Here is a 20,074-nt window from a genome sequence, read left to right as displayed (position 1 = left end):
GCTAGGCATGAAATTATCCCTCTACTTGAACCCAAAACCGTTACAGCCTGACAGTGCTGTCAACTGGAACACTGACTTAAACCCAGGCCTGGAACATCTTCCCAGAAGAGTGAAGGTTATTCTAACAGAACTAAATGTCGAATGGGATGCTCAAAAAAAGCACATAGTCAGGTGTCCATTAATTATTGGCCATATATATATATATATATATATATTGTGTATATGTTTGCCTCAAAGCCTAGAAATGAGCTAATGATGACAAATGCATTATATGAACAATAAAAAAGGATAATGCACTTATTGGAGGTGGAAGCTCAGTGGCTCAAGTCCCTCAAGGCATTGGATTCTGGATCGGAAGGTCACAAGTTCAAATCCCAGCACCACCAATCTTCCACTGCTGGGATTTGAGCAAGGTCCTTAACCCTCAACTGCTTAGTCGTAGGTTGGTCTGGATATGGGCATCTGGCAACTGCCATAAATGTAAATTTATCTGTAATGTGATCAGCTGTAGTTAATAAAATGAGATGACCAATGAACATTTAGCTCATTGTAGCAAAATAAAAAACAATTTCTGTACAATCTTCCTTTCTCTTTCTCTCTCTCTCTCTCTCTCTCTCTCTCTCTCTCTCTCTCTCTCTCTCTCTCTCTCTCTCTCTCTCTCTCTCTCTTTTTCTGGGTTTCTTTTTTCTTTAAAAGCCTGACAATTGCAGGCAGCCCTCAGCTGTTGATTACAACAGAGTGAAAAATATACACTTCATAGTGACTGCAATTGTGCATAACTGTGACAGTGCAATCTTGTTCCCACTTATACAATCAACAACAAAGACATGTACGATGTGTGTGTGTGTGTGTGTGTGTGTGTGTGTGTGTGTGTGTGTGTGTGTGTGTGTGTGTGTGTGTGGTTTCTATTTAAAGACTCACACTCAATAATATCAAGGCAGTATTGATTCTTGGTAGGTGTAGGCAGCCGCCGATATTACAGTTTGTAGCGCTGTTAAATTCTGGATTCTGATTGGTCAAATCGTTTTTCTCTATAGCAGCACTGACATTTTTGCAGCTTTTGATCGTTCAAATACATTCTCGTTTCTATAGCAACAGTCTGTCTGTCTGTTTATCTGTGTCTCATTCCTACCTGAAACAATCCACCTCTCAATGCCATCATTATGACGCCACGGTTATAGAAAAACCATCTTTATATCATTATTATTATTATTATTATAGAGAAGCGCAGCATAACAGAGCGCTGCATCACAGACAGGCATCTCACATATTTAGATTGAAGCAAGAAACCCAATAAACATGATTCAATAAGTCTCCTTTCACTGTAGCCACAGCTGCACCACCCACATACATTATCTCTAGCAGAAGCATCGATATTAAACTCATAATACGACCCCAAAAAGTGCATTTCTGTGCACTTTTTTCCTCACGTTACGGTTTTCCTGGCGGCAAATTGTGTTTGTGCACATTCTACAGAAATGCACAACGCAAAGTTATAAAGGTTTATTGAAAAATAACTTTTGAACTCTTTTGGCTACTTTTCCTCGCAATGTCCAGCTTTTCTTGAAAAAAACATCTTGTAAATGGAGAGGGAACGCACTCGTTTTCTGAATGTTTTACAATATTAAATGTAGCTATAAATGGATAAAAAATACTGTGTTGTTTAATAAAAAAAAGAAATGAACACTAAAAAAATCACCACTGGAAAACAATCATGTTGAGTGACATTGCCATATATTTGAGTGAATATTTTAGATATTTTATAAATATTTTAATTTCTTACTTCTTTTCGATTTGATCAAATCAACGGTTCGACTCATCGTTTAATAATAAGGGTTTTGTGACTTTCAGGGTTTGAAGCAAACCAGTTTTTATCGTCCCTCTTTTTTGGTACAAGGACACCATGAAATGCAGATCGCTTATCTTTTTCACATCTTTCTTTTCTTTTTTTATCCCCATATCGCTCCATTATCACAGTGATGGATTTGATGCGTGCGCTTTTTTTTCTCTTGAGGAAAAAGACATCGTTCGTCCGATGTAGGCCGCGCCAGAGATAAAAAGATTGCGAGAATCTGTTCATTTAACATTCATAGTGTTTCTGTTTGATTTTTTCTTTTGACCCTCATCACCTAAGCTGACCTTGTAAAAGACTAAACAACCACAATCTTTTCCTGGTCACGGGATCAGATTTAAAAACACCTGAGTTTGATTGACAGGTCCTATGAATAGTGCACAGGGGGAAATCGGGAGACGTGGAAAGACAAAATTCATGTCCTGATGCGGCATGTGAAGTGCCAATCAGCTGCCTATCATACACACACATATACACACACACACACACACACACACACACACACACACACACACATATACACACAGTTTATATCGTATCATCGACACATTCTGGATTTTTTTCTGTCTTCTGGAGGACAGGTGACAGGCACATGCTTCATTACACTGTAAATAATTTACTAGGCAAGCCTGCCACCCATCAAATGAGCTTTCCGAAAGCGAAAGAGAGAGAGAGGGAAAGGGAGAGAGAAAGAGAAAGAGATGGAAAGATAGAGGTTTGCGACGTTCTCAAATTAAATGTCACATGGGCGGCGTGTGGGTATGTGGGTGGCGGGCTGGAGGCTGGATTAGGAGGTGATTGGAATCGGAGATGAGATAATGAAGACAGAAGTTAATTTATTTTCAGGTGAGGAGAGGTGTTTTATCCTTCGTGCGCCCGCACACACACGCACACATGCACACACACACACACACACACACACACACACACACACACACACACACGACTTCTGAAGATTTTTGCAGTTGTGGCAACTCTCAAATTGCACCTGCTGAACATCTTCACATTTTCATTCATTCATTCATTCATTTGCTCATTCATTTATTTATACATACATCAGTCCATTTATTTATTCAATCTTTTCATTCATTCATTCAATCATTCATTCATTCAGCATGTCTTACTTTTACCGCTATGTAACTAGACTGTTACACTACAGCTGGATGCTACTGTACACTCATTCATTCATTCATTCTTTCATTCATTCATTCATTTATCCATTCAACCTTTTGCACATTTCCATTCATTCATTTGTTCATTCATTCATTCAGCATGTCTTTCTTTTGCCACACTGTAAATAGACTCCTACACTACAGCTACATGTTACTGTACAAGGATTGGTTTATTCATCCATTCATCCATCCATCCATCAATCCATTCATGTATTCAACCTGTTTAAAATTTTCATTCATTCATTCATTCATTCATTTATTCATTTATTCATTTTCTCATTCATTCATTCATTCATTCATTCATTCAGTTATACATACACCAGTCCATTCATTTATTCAATATTTTCATTCATTCATTCATTCATTCATTCAGCATGTCTTACTCTTACCGCTCTGTAGCTAGACTGTTACATTACAGCTGGATGCTACTGTACACGCATTCATTCACTCATCCATTCATTCATTCATCTATTCATCCTTTTGCACATTTTCATTCATTCATTTGTACATTCATTCATTCAGCATGTCTTTCTTTTGCCATACTGTAAATAGACTCCTACACTACAGCTACATGTTACTGTACAATGATTGGTTTATTTATTTATTCATTCATCCATCCATCCATCCATTCTTTTATTCAACCTGTTTCAAATTTTCATTCATTCATTCATTCATTCATTCATTCAGCATGTCTTACTTTTACCTTACCTTATTTGTATCTGCACCTAGACTCATACACTACAACTACGTACTACTGTATATGCCTTGTATTCATTAATTTATTTATTTATTCATTTATTCATTCAGCATTTATTATTATATTACATTTCTTATATGTTTGTTCCTTTTATTCATGAATTTATTCCTCCAGATTTTGATATAACATTCTACACTACAATCTGTCCCCTCATTCATTCATTTGTTTATGGCTATTTCCCATTTAGCTTGATGTGATCATCTATCCATTTATTTATCCATCCATCCATTCAGTCATTATTTAATTTATTTATTCATTCATTTTATTCCCATGGCTTGTTTTCACCAGTCACAAGGTTAAATCTACAAAATACCACAAAATAATTCTACAAATATAGGCCATTCATCCATCCACCTATTCATTGTTCCATCCATCCATCCATCCATCCATCCATCCATCCATCCATTCATTTATTCATTTACTGTTACTTATTTTCACAATTTTACATATTGACTCACTACAATATGCTCTGCAGCTTCACTCAGCATGATTCTTGCTCTTTTTCTTCCCTGTGAATGGGAATAAGAATCGCAGAGTGCATTCAGCTCTAATTCTGTCTCTCACCAGTCAGACACATCCTGCTTCGTCCAAGGCGCTGACATTAATTCTTTGATTTCCTGTCGGGAAACATCTTACTGTGTTATATAAGCTCTTGCTGACATTTTCTATATCTAAGCCATCTGAACGCTATTAGCAATCGAGAATCTCGCCAAAGTGCCAGTTCGCACTCTCAGACTCGCTCGCTACGTGCAGTGATGAAAATAAAGAAAAGAACGACTTCACTTTCCCACAGTTGATTTTTTTTTTATATAATAGCTTAAGATACTGATGAACCTAATGACTGTAATTGCTTCACAATTACTGAGAAAAGTGGTTTTCCATTCCCATCATGCTCCCTGTGTGGTCAGATCCGCTTGCCTTTCTATCCTGATCACTCTCTCTTATATTTCACATTATCTGTGTAATGAACAGCGCTTTTAAATCTACGGTTAGATACCGGAGAGATAAAATAATGCAGTAATTGTCTCCTGGAGCCCTCATGTATTCACCGGCACTTCCGAGACAATTCGCTGGCGATCACCTTAATTAACCCTGTAAGTGGGTCAGACGTCGGGTTGCCAGATTGTGCTGAGACAGGGAAAACTCACCGGGATGGAAATTCCCCTGTCTGTGTGCTGATTGAATCTATTTGTCTGGATGATCACGGCTGTTTCATAAAGTTGCGATGCCTGAGTGCTTAGATCTGGAAAATACATCATTGAATTGGGAGCAGGAGAGTGGAGATCTTTACAAAGGCAATTTTATATACCGCCCCGAAAAAAAAAAATCATAGATACAATTATAACATTATCAGTTTGCTAATGTACTTTTATATAGAAAGAATTCAAAATGTACTTCATATTATATTATATTATATTATATTATATTATATTATATTATATTATATTATACCCCAGTGCTGTTTACTGATTTGATATCACATCAGCTCTGAAAATAGCGAAGTTGTAACTCTATGTATGAGTGTATGAGTGTATAAATGCGTTAGTGTTTCTATAATAACAGCTCATTTTGTGGGGACGTGCACTGCTGTTCCACCACGTGATTAAAGACTATTAGTATATGGGTAGTGCTTTTTAGTGTATATGGAAGAAGTCTCCAGTTTCAGCTCTTTCTACCATTCAGAGATTATTATGATATTATGAGGGGTAAAATGTTATGATTTGTCATTTGTAACGAATAAAAAATAGTAATGCTTGTCTTCTACTTCTGCAGGTATCTGATAATGCGCTGGTGGCCCTCGTCCCAAAGCAGGTCACTGCCTACAACTCTGTAAACAACTCCACCGTCTCCAGGACGTCTGCGAGCAAATACGGTAGGCATCGTGCTTATAATTTGGGAAATAAGTGTCCGATCTATATGTGGCAGTGTGTGTATATTTCTGACTAGCTGAGGATTTAAAAAAGAGACTAATTTAATAGAAAACTAAAAGCAAACTGGGCAAAATGAAAGAGATCTTTCATTAATAACTAGCCAGAAAGCCAAGAAGCTGAGAGGGCTTTACATGAAGAGAGTCAAATTCACACAAAGGTGGACGGAGGCAGAAAATGAGTCTCTTTGCACTTGACTTCCCTCCTGAGACGTAGCCATCCGACTCCTATCGCACAGCATGCTTTCGGATCCGATAAAGTAGAAGATCAAAGGGCCAGGGCAGCGTGAGCACTCTCCAACACACATCAAATACAGCATTAACAACGTCTCATCTCCATAGTCTTTCACCTCGGCTCCAAATTAGCCCTAAATGAAGGGAGAGATGCTGTGTGTGTGTGTGTGTGTGTGTGTGTGTGTGTGTGTGTGTGTGTGCAGACATGTCCCTCAGGGAGGGTAAGAGGAAAGTGAGGGAGTGGATGCCACACATCTTTTTAGTACCTTTTTAGAATTAATTTCAAACGAAAGGGAGCTTTTTTTCAATTGAGCTGAACCAGAGATGCTCTTTGAACTAACAGAGGACAAAAGACACCGAAGCAAAAAGAAAAGACATGAGCTCATTGTGCTTCCTTCCTCTTGGCATCCAAACTCCAGCACGCAGCGATCTTCACTGTTGTGTGTTCAGGGATTTGCAGAACGGTCCAGGTGCATAAAGCTGAATTGCAGTATTGCGTTGTGGGTAAATTATTAATACCTTATTTAATAAGCTCACATGGTTCTTACAAAGAATAATATTTAAATATATAAATATAATATTCATAATTAAAATAAAAGACTATACTAGGCTGTATAATATATACGATATAGTATACAATACCATACTGTGAAAATTTGACTGAAATTACATTTTATATATTAAAATGAAAAGCCAATTGCCATAACTATAACATAATTAATGATAATGTACTATACTATTACATACTGTATTCTATAATGTACAATATTATATACAAGACCTGCGGGCTTTTAGAAAACTATACTGTACTAAAGTATGCTATACTATTTTACTTAACTTGACTATACACGCAGTCTGCAGCTTACAAAAATGGTTATACTATATTATTCTATAGTATACTATACTATACATTACTATACACACAATCTACAATGGGGTAATTACTATACTATACTATACTATACTATACTATATTGTACTATTTTATACTATACTGATAATATACACACTATACATACTACATACTATATACTATACTGATTATACACACAGTCTGCAGGTTACAGAAGGCCTATACTGTACTGCACTGTACTATACTGTACTGCACTGTACTATACTGTACTACACAATACTACACTGTACTATACGGCTCTGCACTATACTGTACCATACTATACTGTATTGTGCAATACTCTACTATACTGTACTACACAATACTACACTGTACTATACGGCTCTGCACTATACTGTACCATACTATACTGTATTGTGCAATACTGTACTATACTGTACTACACAATACTACACTGTACTATATGGCTCTGCACTATACTGTACTATACTGTACCGTACTATAATGTACTGTGCTATACTGTACTATACTGTACTATACTGTGCTGTACTGTGCCATACTGTACTATACTATTCTTGACTATACACACAGTCTGCAGCTTACAAAAATGGTTATACTGTACTATTCTATAGTATACTATACTATACTATACTATACTTCACAATACACACAACCTTCAATAGGGCCATTACTATACTATACTGTACTGTACTGTGTTGTACTGTACTATACAATACTGTACTGTACAGTACTATACTGCACCATATTGTTCTATACTATTCTTGACTATACACACAGTCTATGTGTTACAGAAGTCCTGTATTGTACAATATATACTATACTGTACTGTACTATACAATGCTATACTGAACTATACTCTACTTGAATGTGAGTTATCAATGGCCTATACTACACTATAACATGCCATATCATTCCATAGCATGCTATTATACACATTTGTATATATATATATTATATTATATTATATTATATTATATATGTATAATATAACGATTATTCAATTCATAAGGTATGCAGATTGTTTCTTTTTAAATAGTGCTACACTATCTCAAGCTGCACAGTACTATTACTTTACTGTCTATATTATATCTTTATAAGTGTGTTCACTTGATTGTTTATTGTAATATGTAATTGTAGACAAAGAAATATTTTAACAACCTGCATGCTGTAAAAATCTAAACATAAGTAAGTCTTTTAATAATGTACCCACAATGCAACACTGTTACAAGTATACAAATACCCATATATACCACAAATATACAAATCCCCGAACCCTCGACGCTATTGACGCCTCTGCACACCAAACCTCATCCTTCAGATGCTTGCCAAATAAACAATGCCAACGATGTCCTGTTTTATAAGTATCTGCTATTTTGCTCATATCTACATATACATTCTCTCCTTCATTCTCTTCAATGTGTCCTGATTGCCCTCAATCTTTTCTATCTTTTTTCTGGGCTTCTTTGTCTTTTCTCTCTGCTGGACTGGAACACTTTTGCTGTCTCTCAGCAGAATTGTTCTTTCTCTAGAGAAATTGATTTCTGCTGCATCTAACATGGTGAAAGCTCCACGTTACGTGTGTGAGTGTTATTTTCTTAACCAGATAAGGCGTTTTTTTTTGCTGATCGGCTCTTTTCACGCTGCGTAAACATTCTCTGAGCTGCCTTCTTCGTATGTCATGCTCACCCCTGCCACTGGCGGAGCCATAAAAATCTCATCTGCCTTAACACCTGTTCGATCGGCCGAGATGAAAAATTAAGCAGCCGTACGTGCTAAAACATTCATATCCAATCTTCAACTTGGTGTGAGCTGATAGGCCTGGAATCACATGTGCACCCTGTTACTAAAAAATAAATAAATAAAATTGCTTGGTGATTGTCACCTGAGATCTCTTTTTTTATCTTTTCTTCAGAAAACATGATCAAATACACAGGTAGCCCAGACAGCCTGCGCTCTCGTACACCCATGATCACACCCGACCTGGAAAGTGGAGTCAAGGTTTGGCACCTGGTGAAGAACCACGAGCACGGAGACCAGAAAGAGGGCGACCGCGGCAGCAAGATGGTCTCCGAGATTTATCTGACCAGACTGCTGGCTACCAAGGTGAGCTCTCAAAGAATCAATAAAAAGCACTAGATAAGCACCCAATAGTTACTCTCACACAGTCACCTGACTCATTTAATTGCAATTTTGTACCTACAATAGAGCAATATAGTGATTTAGTTCAGATGGATCGCTGTGCTTTTACAGACTCAGCTGGAGAGAAATGCTGGAGCGTTTAGTTGCTTCATACACCATCATTTTTCCTATCGTTCTGTTTTTAGGTTTACAGCCTGGGTCACAATTAACGGCATATGATGCACTCTTGTAAATATGAGAATAAACCAAGGACAGCGTTTTTCCCCAAATTGTTACCACAAAACATATATGGCGTATACGATGTCTGTGGATGTGCTATCATAACATTTTTCCATTACCTTGAACTAAGAGACCTACATCTAGACCCATTTGAGACACCTGACTTTTCAAAGCATAAGTAGTTTCTTCCACAATTAAGACACCTGACTTTTCAACCATATGTGGCTTTTTACCCAGATTGTTACCACAAAACATATACAGCGTATACAATGTCTCTGGATGTGCTAGCATGAAAGATTGCATTCACCTGAACTAGGAGACCCAAATCTAAACCCAACTGAGACACCTGACTTTTCCAATCATATGTGTTTATTTTTCCAATTTAAGACACCTGACTTTTCTAAAACAAAATTTTTTTTTAATTCCAATTCCAGACACCTGATTTTCCAAACATATGTGGTTCTTTCCCAAATTGTTACCACAAACTTAGAGCCTAATTGCAGTTCCCACATTTGTACTAAATCTAATGGATGAGAGAATTTTTTTTTTTACTTTTTCATCACTTGTGATCGATTGAATCCAAGAAGCAAAAAGAGTTATGACAAATCCCTTCATCTGTAGACAGTATTGTGTGTGTGTGTGTGTGTGTGTGTGTGTGTGTGTGTGTGTGTGTGTGTGTGTGTGTGTTTGTGAGAGAAAATGTGTGTACATGTATATGTGTGTGTGTGTGGCTTTATCATCTGTCATTCTTGTGTTTCTTGTTTGCCAATAAGCACCTACGAGAAGCTCGAACGCATCCAACACATAGATTTCTGCGAACGCCAGACAAATCACCAGCGAATGCCTGCCTGATTCCCTGCCCAACGTGTGGGCCGCATCTCATCAGTCAGACGGATTGTTTTTTGTTTAATATCGAGTTTATTATGCCGCCAGTTCTCTCGGCAAGAAATGATTGGTATGACGGCGCTGTAATTGACTGTTTCCTTTTTCGCTCCTCCAGCAAACACCTTCAATCTTCCATGAGCGCTCCTTATCCGCTCGCTATTCAAAAGGAATGAAGGAGCGAAAAAGAGTAAACTCCGCTCGTTCAAGACTTTCCCCTCGATTCTATTCGCTCCCTACCTGTTTAATCTTTCCCCAACTGTGAGCGTCCCTCATTTCCTTCTCTCGCTCTGTCCCTAATTTGACTTCTCTGTAGGTATTAAAACCTTTTCATTAAAAAAAGGAAGTGAAACCCACCAGGTTGCCCCCCACCCCTCATTAGCATGCTCTTTTTTATTGCTCATCTCATTCAAATTGCAGTAAATAGTCGCCCTGATTCAAGTAATGATCATCCATCAATCCATTCATCCATATAACCATTCATACATCCATAAAAGTATTAATCCATCCATCCATCCATCCATCCATCCATCTATCCGTTTATTCATTTATCCATCTATCTAGCGATTAATTCATCCATCCATCTATCCATCCATCTATTCATTCATACATCCACATAGCCATTCATCCATGTATTCATCCATATATATATATATATAGATAGATAGATAGATAGATAGATAGATAGATAGATAGATAGATAGATAGATAGATAGATAGATAGATAGATAGATAGAGTGAGAAAAATAAGTATTTGAACACCCTGCTATTTTGCAAGTTCTCCCACTTAGAAATCATGGAGGGGTTCGAAATTGTCATCGTAGGTGCATATCCACTGTGAGAGACATAATCTAAAAAAAAAAATCCAGAAATCACAATATATGATTTTTTAACTATTTATTTGTATGATACAGCTGCAAATAAGTATTTGAACACCTGTCTATCAGCTAGAATTCTGACCCTCAAAGACCTGTTATTCTGCCTTTAAAATGTCCACCTCCACTACATTTATTATCCTAAATTAGATGCACCTGTTTGAGGTCGCTAGCTGCATAAAGACACCTGTCCACCCCATACAATCAGTAAGAATCCAACTACTAACATGGCCAAGACCAAAGAGCTGTCCAAAGACACTAGAGACAAAATTGTACACCTCCACAAGGCTGGAAAGGGCTACGGGGAAATTGCCAAGCAGCTTGGTGAAAAAAGGTCCACTGTTGGAGCAATCATTAGAAAATGGAAGAAGCTAAACATGACTGTCAATCTCCCTCGGACTGGGGCTCCATGCAAGATCTCACCTCGTGGGGTCTCACTGATCCTAAGGAAGGTGAGAAATCAGCCCAGAACTACAGGGGAGGAGCTGGTCAATGACCTGAAAAGAGCTGGACCACCGTTTCCAAGGTTACTGTTGGTAATACACTAAGACGTCATGGTTTGAAATCATGCATGGCACGGAAGGTTCCCCTGCTTAAACCAGCACATGTCCAGGCACGTCTTAAGTTTGCCAATGACCATTTGGATGATCCAGAGGAGTCATGGGAGAAAGTCATGTGGTCAGATGAGACCAAAATAGAACTTTTGGGTCAAAATTCCACTAAACGTGTTTGGAGGAAGAAGAATTATGACTACCCTCCCAAGAACACCATCCCTACTGTGAAGCATAGGGGTGGTAGCATCATGCTTTGGGGGTGTTTTTCTGCACATGGGACAGGGCGACTGCACTGTATTAAGGAGAGGATGACCAGGGCCATGTATTGCGAGATTTTGGGGAACAACCTCCTTCCCTCAGTTAGAGCATTGAAGATGGGTCGAGGCTGGGTCTTCCAACATGACAATGACCCGAAGCACACAGCCAGGATAACCAAGGAGTGGCTCTGTAAGAAGCAGATCAAGGTTCTGGCGTGGCCTATCCAGTCTCCAGACCTAAACCCAATAGAGAATCTTTGGAGGGAGCTCAAACTCTGTGTTTCTCAGCGACAGGCCAGAAACCTGACTGATCTAGAGAAGATCTGTGTGGAGGAGGCCAAAATCCTCCTGCAGTGTGTGCAAACCTGGTGAAAAACTACAGGAAACGTTTGACCTCTGTAATTGCAAACAAAGGCTACTGTACCAAATATTAACATTGACTTTCTCAGGTGTTCAAATACTTATTTGCAGCTGTATCATACAAATAAATAGTTAAAAAATCATATATTGTGATTTCTGGATTTTTTTTTTAGATTATGTCTCTCACAGTGGACATGCACCTACGATGACAATTTTAGACCCCTCCATGATTTCTAAGTGGGAGAACTTACAAAATAGCAGGGTGTTCAAATACTTATTTTCCTCACTGTAGCTATTCATCCATCTATCCATTCATCCATATAACCTTTTATCCATCCATGCATTCATTCTTCCAGCCATCCATATATATAGCCATCATCCATTTATATAGCCATCCACCCATTTATCCAACTATCCATTCATTTATTTAGCTATTCATCTATTTATTTATATAGCCATTCATCCATCTATCTGCCATTTATCCATCCATCAATCCATAAAACCATTCATACATCCATAAAAGTATTCATCCATCCATTCATCCTTCAATCATATATCCAACCATATAACTATTTATCCATCTATCCAACCATCCATTCATCCAATTATCCATTCATCCCTCTAGCCATTCATCCAACTATCTAGTCATTTATCTATCCATATGTCCATCCATCCATATAACCATCCATACATCCATAAAAGTATTCATCCATCCATCCATTCATCTATCCAACCATCCATTCGTCCAATTATCCATTCATCCCTCTAGCCATTCATCCAACTATCTAGTCATTTATTCATCCATATGTCCATCTATCCATTCATCTATATATCCATCTTTCCATCCATATTGCTATTCATCCATCCATCCTTATAGCCATTCATCCATCTATTCATCCACACATCCATATAGCTATTCATCCATCCATCCATTCATCCATATAACCATTTAACTATCCATCGATCCATTCATCTATATAGCCATTCATTCATCTATCCATCTATCTATATAGCCATTCATCCATCAATCCATCCGTCAGCCATGAAAAATATATTTTCGTCCTTGTAGGGAAAAGATAACTAGTGTGGAATGTGAAATGCAGCAGAATCACTGCTGAGATCGTCGGCTAACAGGTTTTTTTTAACAAGGTTTTTTTTCGCCCAGTTCCCAGATCCCAGTCTCCTCTGAACCAAAATAGGATTTTATTGCTACTCATACTCATACACTTTTAGATTTCCTCATCCCATCCTCTTTTTGTGTATATCTCGGTTTTCCTCTCTGCAACTGCTTCACGTCCTGTTGGCTCACGTAAGTGGATTAGATCCCTTAGATCTACTTCACGCGTTCTTAAAGTTGACAACGCTTAAATGATATTACAGGTCATCGGTGCGCCAAAGGGCTGTAATCCAGCTGCATGAAAGAGGCTTATTTAGACTTGCCACCTGGTCCCAGATGGTATTAAACAGGATGTATGAAAAAATGCGATTTCAGACATGGTGTTGTGACTGTTGGTAAGTTGTCAAGGTACACTGAGATCAATACATCTAAAAATAAGAGCATGAAAGAATCATAACTCTTATAAAGCTTGTATTCATAATACATAATAAACGGGACTTCATTTCAGCTGACGCTGGACTTAAAAATCTTTATTTTCATAGAAAATCTTTTTTTGCCATGAAATTCATTGATTTCCTTTTAAGTGTCCATCAGTGAACAGCTAATAACATCAACGATGGTGGAATTGTGATGAATAGACATTTGGTGTCACCCAGATGAGAATGGGTTCCCTTTTGAGTTGAGTTTCTTTCTCATGCTAGTCTCACTTATGGTCATTATTGATGAACTTTGAAACTTTGAAAATTATGAATAGAATTGAATGTCAGGTTACATAATGCTTTATAATTTTCATTTATTTGTACAAAATAAAAAGTGCATTATTATGCATTATAGTTTGTATTATAATGCTTATGGAGCCTGACATTATGCTGTTATAGAATGCCAATGTCATAATAGTGCCATTTATACAGATTTATGCAAGGAATTGTATAAAGTACAAATGCTATAATACGTTGTAATGCTTATTTGATGCATTATGAGTGCAGGAGTCATGGAAAATGTTATGTGTTAAATATATGGTTTATAAGAGTAATAGCATGAAATTATAATGCTTTTAATTATAATAAAATAAAAAATGAAATAAAAATGTCAAAGAAAAGTTGAGAATAATTCATTAAAGAAAAAAAAGTTCTACAATATATTTATTGGAATAAATAAATAAACAAATGAATAAACAATCAAATGCACCTCTGATCCAACAAAACTGAAAACCTCACGCATAACGTCTTATGCGTCTTATCCTCTTTTGTGACTTCACAGGGCACGCTGCAGAAGTTTGTAGACGACCTCTTCGAGACCATCTTCAGCACGGCGCACCGAGGAAGCGCCCTCCCGCTCGCCATTAAATACATGTTCGACTTTTTGGACGAGCAAGCCGACAAGCATGGCATCCACGACCCTCACGTCCGGCACACGTGGAAGAGCAACTGGTAAGAGTCTGCACATGAATATCACGTTTACACAAAAACACATGCTCTAAAGCTAGTAGTTAGGAGTGTTAGATCTCATCATCGGCTGCGGTCAGGAATACAGGCATCATATCAAAATTTTGATCGCTCTAAAAGTGAGTGTGTGAGGAAGCATATTGAGAGGAGAAAAAGAGATTGATGGATGGATGGATGGATGGATGGATGGATGGATGGATGGATGGATGGATGAATGACTATATGGATGGATGAATGGATAGATGGATGGATGGATGGATGGATGGATGGATGGATGGATGGATGGATGGATGGATGACTAAATAGGTGGAGGGATGGCTTAATGGATGTATGGATGTCTAAATATATGTGTGGATGGATGCATGGATGAACAGCCATATAGCTATATGAATTGATGGGTGAAAGGATGGATGGATGGATAGATGGATGGATAGATGATAGATAGATAGATAGATAGATAGATAGATAGATAGATAGATAGATAGATAGATAGATAGATAGATAGATAGATAGATAGATAGATAGATAGATAGATTACTATATAGGTGAAAGGATGGCTATATGGATGTATGTATGGCTGGATGGATAAATCAACAGATGGACAAATGGTTAATTGGCCATATGGATAGATTAATGGCTAGATTAAGGGATTGATAGATGGATGGATGGATTGATGGATGGCAATATGAATGGATGAAAATAGAACAAATGGTAATCCTTTTTTAACCTTTACCTTCCCAGGGCCAATGATCCATAATGGACTTTACAGCCCTAATTTTTCCCCTCTTCTTTTTTTCATTACCTCGTTTGCGAGCGCCTTAAATGGGTCCAGATTAGACGTAATGAAAACGTTCTTACAAAGAAAACAAAGGCAAAATGATAAATAGTCATTTCTTGCAAACACGCTTCGCGAGCTGGGCCTAGCGCTGCCGCTGTGTCGTTGGTTTTTTATTGCGTGTCTCTTTACTAAGACCGATATTCCTGGCGTGTTGTGTTTTTTTTTTTGCTGACATACTAATGTCGCTCACAGCGGGGGGAAAGAAGAGCTCCATCTTTAGGTACTGCAGAAACAACAGACTCGTTTCATCTTCCGAGTGAAATATGCTGCTGTCTTCCACACTATCCAAAAAAGCGATTCACCCTAAAAACGCTAACTTGAACACTCGGTGCTGACGAGCTGTTTTGGAATGCACGATGTTTCAAAGCTAAAAGGCCGTTTGTTTATAATTAATAAGTAAAATATATATTTTTAAGTGGATCGCTGAGCCTATATGGATACGACCGGCTCGAACCGGTCGGACATCTGCTGTAGTCTGATATCCTGCTGGTATGAAAAAGCTCAGTTCTATTATACTAGATTTAGCAATTATACTACAGCTGATGGGTTATTACACCATGCAAAACAGCCTATTGTACTCTCTCAGTAGATGTGTGCATAGGGTCACACCCTTGACAGATTTAAAACGGGTACACTATATATATGCAGTTTGTTTTGTATATTCTTAGGGACAGAGATACACTTTTGTAGAGGGCTTTATAACTTATGGGTGCAAAAGTTTGGGTGCACCAGTAGCATCTGAATTGAAATATCTCATTTCGGACGGACGGACGGACGGACGGACGGACGGACGGACGGACGGACGGACAGACAGACAGACAGACAGACAGACAGACAGACAGATAGATAGATAGACAGGCTCTATATGGATAGAGGGATGAATGGATGGATGGATAGATAGCTGTACATTTAAAATGTGCGTGTATGCGTGTATGGGCGAAAAAGTACTCTACATGTAAGTGCAAAAGTTTGTAACCCCCCCTTTATATATATATATATATATATATATATTTCAAAGTCAAAGAAACTGAATGTGTGTGTTCTTCAGGGTTTTTCTCTGGGTTCTTTGCAATGTTCACTCAAAAACATGTCAGTAGGTTAATTGAGCGCTGTAATTGATGTTCCTGTGGGTGTATGGGTTTGCATAAGTGTGTCCATCCATCGTGCATTGCACTCAGTGTTGCCATCCCAGGCTCGGTATCCACCAGGATAAAGCAGTCACGAAAGATAAAATGAAATGAACGATGAAGGAACGTCTGTGGATTCACATGTACCAAATGTCAATGCCATAAATTACATTTCTGTGAAATGTCCTCAGCGTTTTTGTCCTCAGGTTATGGAAATGTTTGGAAACGAAATATCAGAAAAATTCTGTAGGGGTGCAAACATTTGGGCTCATACAATGCAACCAGAGGAATAATGTCATGGAGCATTCATCTCCATGATCTCCAACTGTGGTCTGGTCTGAATTCATTTTCTTTTATTCAGCCATGATTTTTTTATAAGAACATTGTAGACTCCCTCTCCCTCTCTCTCTCTCTCTCTCTCTCTCTCTCTCTCTCTCTCTCTCTCTGACGCACTTCACACCGCATCCACTTTACTGCAGTGTCCTTTCTTATTCCTCTCGTTCTTTTTTCCCCTTAATTTTTTTTCTTGCCTATGACAAAAAAAAACTGCACTGCCTGGAAAATTAATGAGCACATTGCAAACAGAGCGAACACTGACCCCAACCTCTTCCATCCCACACACACACACACACACACACACACACACACACACACACACACACACACACACATATATATACACACAGGCACTCCTACCTGGATCATTTCCATTCACTTTAGTGCAAATAGGCCAGGGAATAAAGCAAGCTTGTATATGTTTATTGCTTTAGACAAGCACAAAAGGTGTGCTGCAGCCAGCAGATACAAACAAGCCAATATGATTCACATCAGCAAAGTGCCCTCACCCAGGAGCGCAGCCTCGCCCCGAGGAACAGCAGGTCCCTGTTTCCTCTATTTATATTCACACTCTTGTTTTTTTGTTTTGTTTTGTTTGTTTCGTTCAGATGAGTGTGCAAGTACACAGAGCACCAGATTTGTTTCACGGCAGTAAATGCTGTGAATGTAATTATCATTGAAATATTTATGTGTGCATATTAAGGGGCAGCTTGCAACTTTTTTACTTTGTGTAGACCTGAAGGAGTAAATGCGGCATCCACTAGATGGCGCTGCAGAGCCAAAAAGATCCATGTCGGTCTGTTTTCCACTCTACATACAATAACTTTGACTACAGTTCCAATAATGGAAATATGTCACTGCAGCTAAGGACAGATTATGATAAACAGTATGAGTAGCTTCACCTCTCATATCTACTGCTCCATGTTGTGAGTTATTTTGTCACCTGACTTTTGTAATTATTGTAACAATAATGTCAAGATTCAGACCAAAAAACATGATCTATTGCACTGTGTAGCGTCTATGGGAGTCACGTGACAAAAGAACGAACGAACCAGAGGACTCATAAGATGAACCACTCAATTAGTTTTCCTGTGTAATGCACTACAAACGGTGTATAGAAATCACATTACAAAAGAACAAACGATTCGGAGTAGAAGATTCCAGAGGTAAACTACTCAATTCTGTTTCTTGTATATCACCTACAGAGATTTTGTGATGCTTTGCTCATGCATCCTGTAAAAATTGAACGAATCACTCTTTGAGTCGACTCGTTCTTCCGAATCAAATTTAAGACTCGTTCAAACTCTTATTCATCTGAAGTTTAAAATTTCACAGACAAACATAATGTCGAGCTCTTGGTAAAGCTCAACCAGCTAATGGTCTAAAGTAGTACATACACTATTTGGACAAAAGTATTGGGACACCTTCCTTTTTCAGCCGTAGGTGGTTCTTTCCCAGATTATTTCCACAAACCTGGAACAACACAGTTGTGTACGATGTCTTAGGATGTAATGGCATTGAAATTTTCCCTTCACTTGAACTAGGAAACTTCTTCCACCAAAACAAGGCCCATGTACACAAAGCCATCTCCATGAAGATATGCTTTACATGTGTGGGAGTAGAAGAGCTCCTGCTCCAGAGCTCTGATATCATCCCTACTGAACATAATGTTGAGCTCTTAGTCAACCAGCTTAACACTCTAGAGTAGTCCATACAATATATCGACAAAAGTGTCGGGACATTTCAACTAGTGACGAATCACTCACGAATGATTCGTTTATTTTGAACAAGTCTTTAATGCGACTCAGAAGAACGAGTCGTCTCAAAGAGTGATTCGTTCATTTTCTACTGAACGCACATGAGTACAGCATCGCCAAATCTCCACAGGTGATGTACAGGAAACAGAATTGAGTAGTTTAACTCTTCTAGTCCTAATCGTTTTTTCTTTTCTCATGTGACTCCCATAGACGCTATGCGGTGCATTACACAGGACACAGAATTGAGTAGTTCATTTGTGTCCTCTTGTCTGAGTCATTCGTTCTTTTGTCATGTGACTCCCACATTTGCTAGAAAGATGATTGAAGGAACGAAATGAACAAAATGACTCAAAAAAAGACTTGATGAACGAGATTCAAATAACCAAATCACTAAAATGAACTAATTTCAACCATGTGTAGTTTCTTCCCTATTTGAGACACCTGACTTTTCCAACCATATGTGGATCTTCCCCAAATTATTTCCACAAACCTGGAGGAACACAGCTGCACTAGCATGAAATATTTGCTTCACTTGAACTAGGAAACTTGTTATGCTCAAAACTAGCTTCATGAAGATATGGACCACAACCCTACTGAACATGATGAATGTGAACGCTGACTGAACCCAAGGCTTTTTCACCGATATCATTACCTGCCTTTACCAAAACCCTTGTGTCTGAAGGAGCACAAATCTCTACAAAATCTAGTGGAACATCTTCCCAGAAGAATGGAGGTTATTATAACAATACACGGGCACTGAATGTGGAATCTTATCGTCGGGTGTCTAAAAAAACCTCAGCGCATATATTGTAAGTATCTGATTTGAGACCCAACATTCGGTTGTAGTGATTTGCGTCCACGTGGTGCTACAACGACCCCACGATTTCCTCTGGTGTTGCGTAACTTTTGTTTCTAAGGACTTGCACAAGTAAGATGTGCTGCATTGACTGAAACTTTTCTATTTATCAATTAAAGTTGCATCTTTCCGTATGACCCAGTCTGACACATCGAGCAGTGCAATTTAAAAAAGAGCACTCAAGATCGTGCTGAAGAGCTCGACTCCTCGTCCTCCATCTTCCTGAAAATTGGCGTCAAAGCCTCCCGTCAGCTGCTGTGGACACAGAGCGCTTTGTCTTTATGATAATTGGTGTGTTGGCTCGCCTTCTCACATCAGCATTAGCTTTATTTCTCCAGCTATAAATCAGTGGATTTTTCAGCTCTCGTAATAATGCCGATCTCGACTAAAACTTGATGGATGATAACGACCGGTAACGTCATGCTGGTACACAAAGCATGATTCATCAGGTTTAAAAAAATAAATGTATAACTGAGTGGCTCAGTAAAGCCGACAT

General features: G+C 38.4%; 1 protein-coding gene across 1 annotated transcript in view; it reads left to right on the top strand.

Annotated features, from left to right (window-relative positions):
- plxna4 (plexin A4) overlaps positions 1-20,074 on the top strand; it is a 317,143-nt gene that overhangs the window by 286,831 nt on the left and 10,238 nt on the right. Inside the window, 3 exon segments of the mRNA XM_046872953.1 lie at positions 5,555-5,654; positions 8,729-8,919; positions 14,480-14,649. Coding sequence (XP_046728909.1) covers positions 5,555-5,654; positions 8,729-8,919; positions 14,480-14,649 — 461 coding nt within the window.

This window comes from Silurus meridionalis, chromosome 18 (genome assembly GCF_014805685.1).
Source record: "Silurus meridionalis isolate SWU-2019-XX chromosome 18, ASM1480568v1, whole genome shotgun sequence".
Classification (NCBI taxonomy): Eukaryota; Metazoa; Chordata; class Actinopteri; order Siluriformes; family Siluridae; genus Silurus; species Silurus meridionalis.
This window is presented reverse-complemented; position numbering and strand designations above follow the sequence as displayed.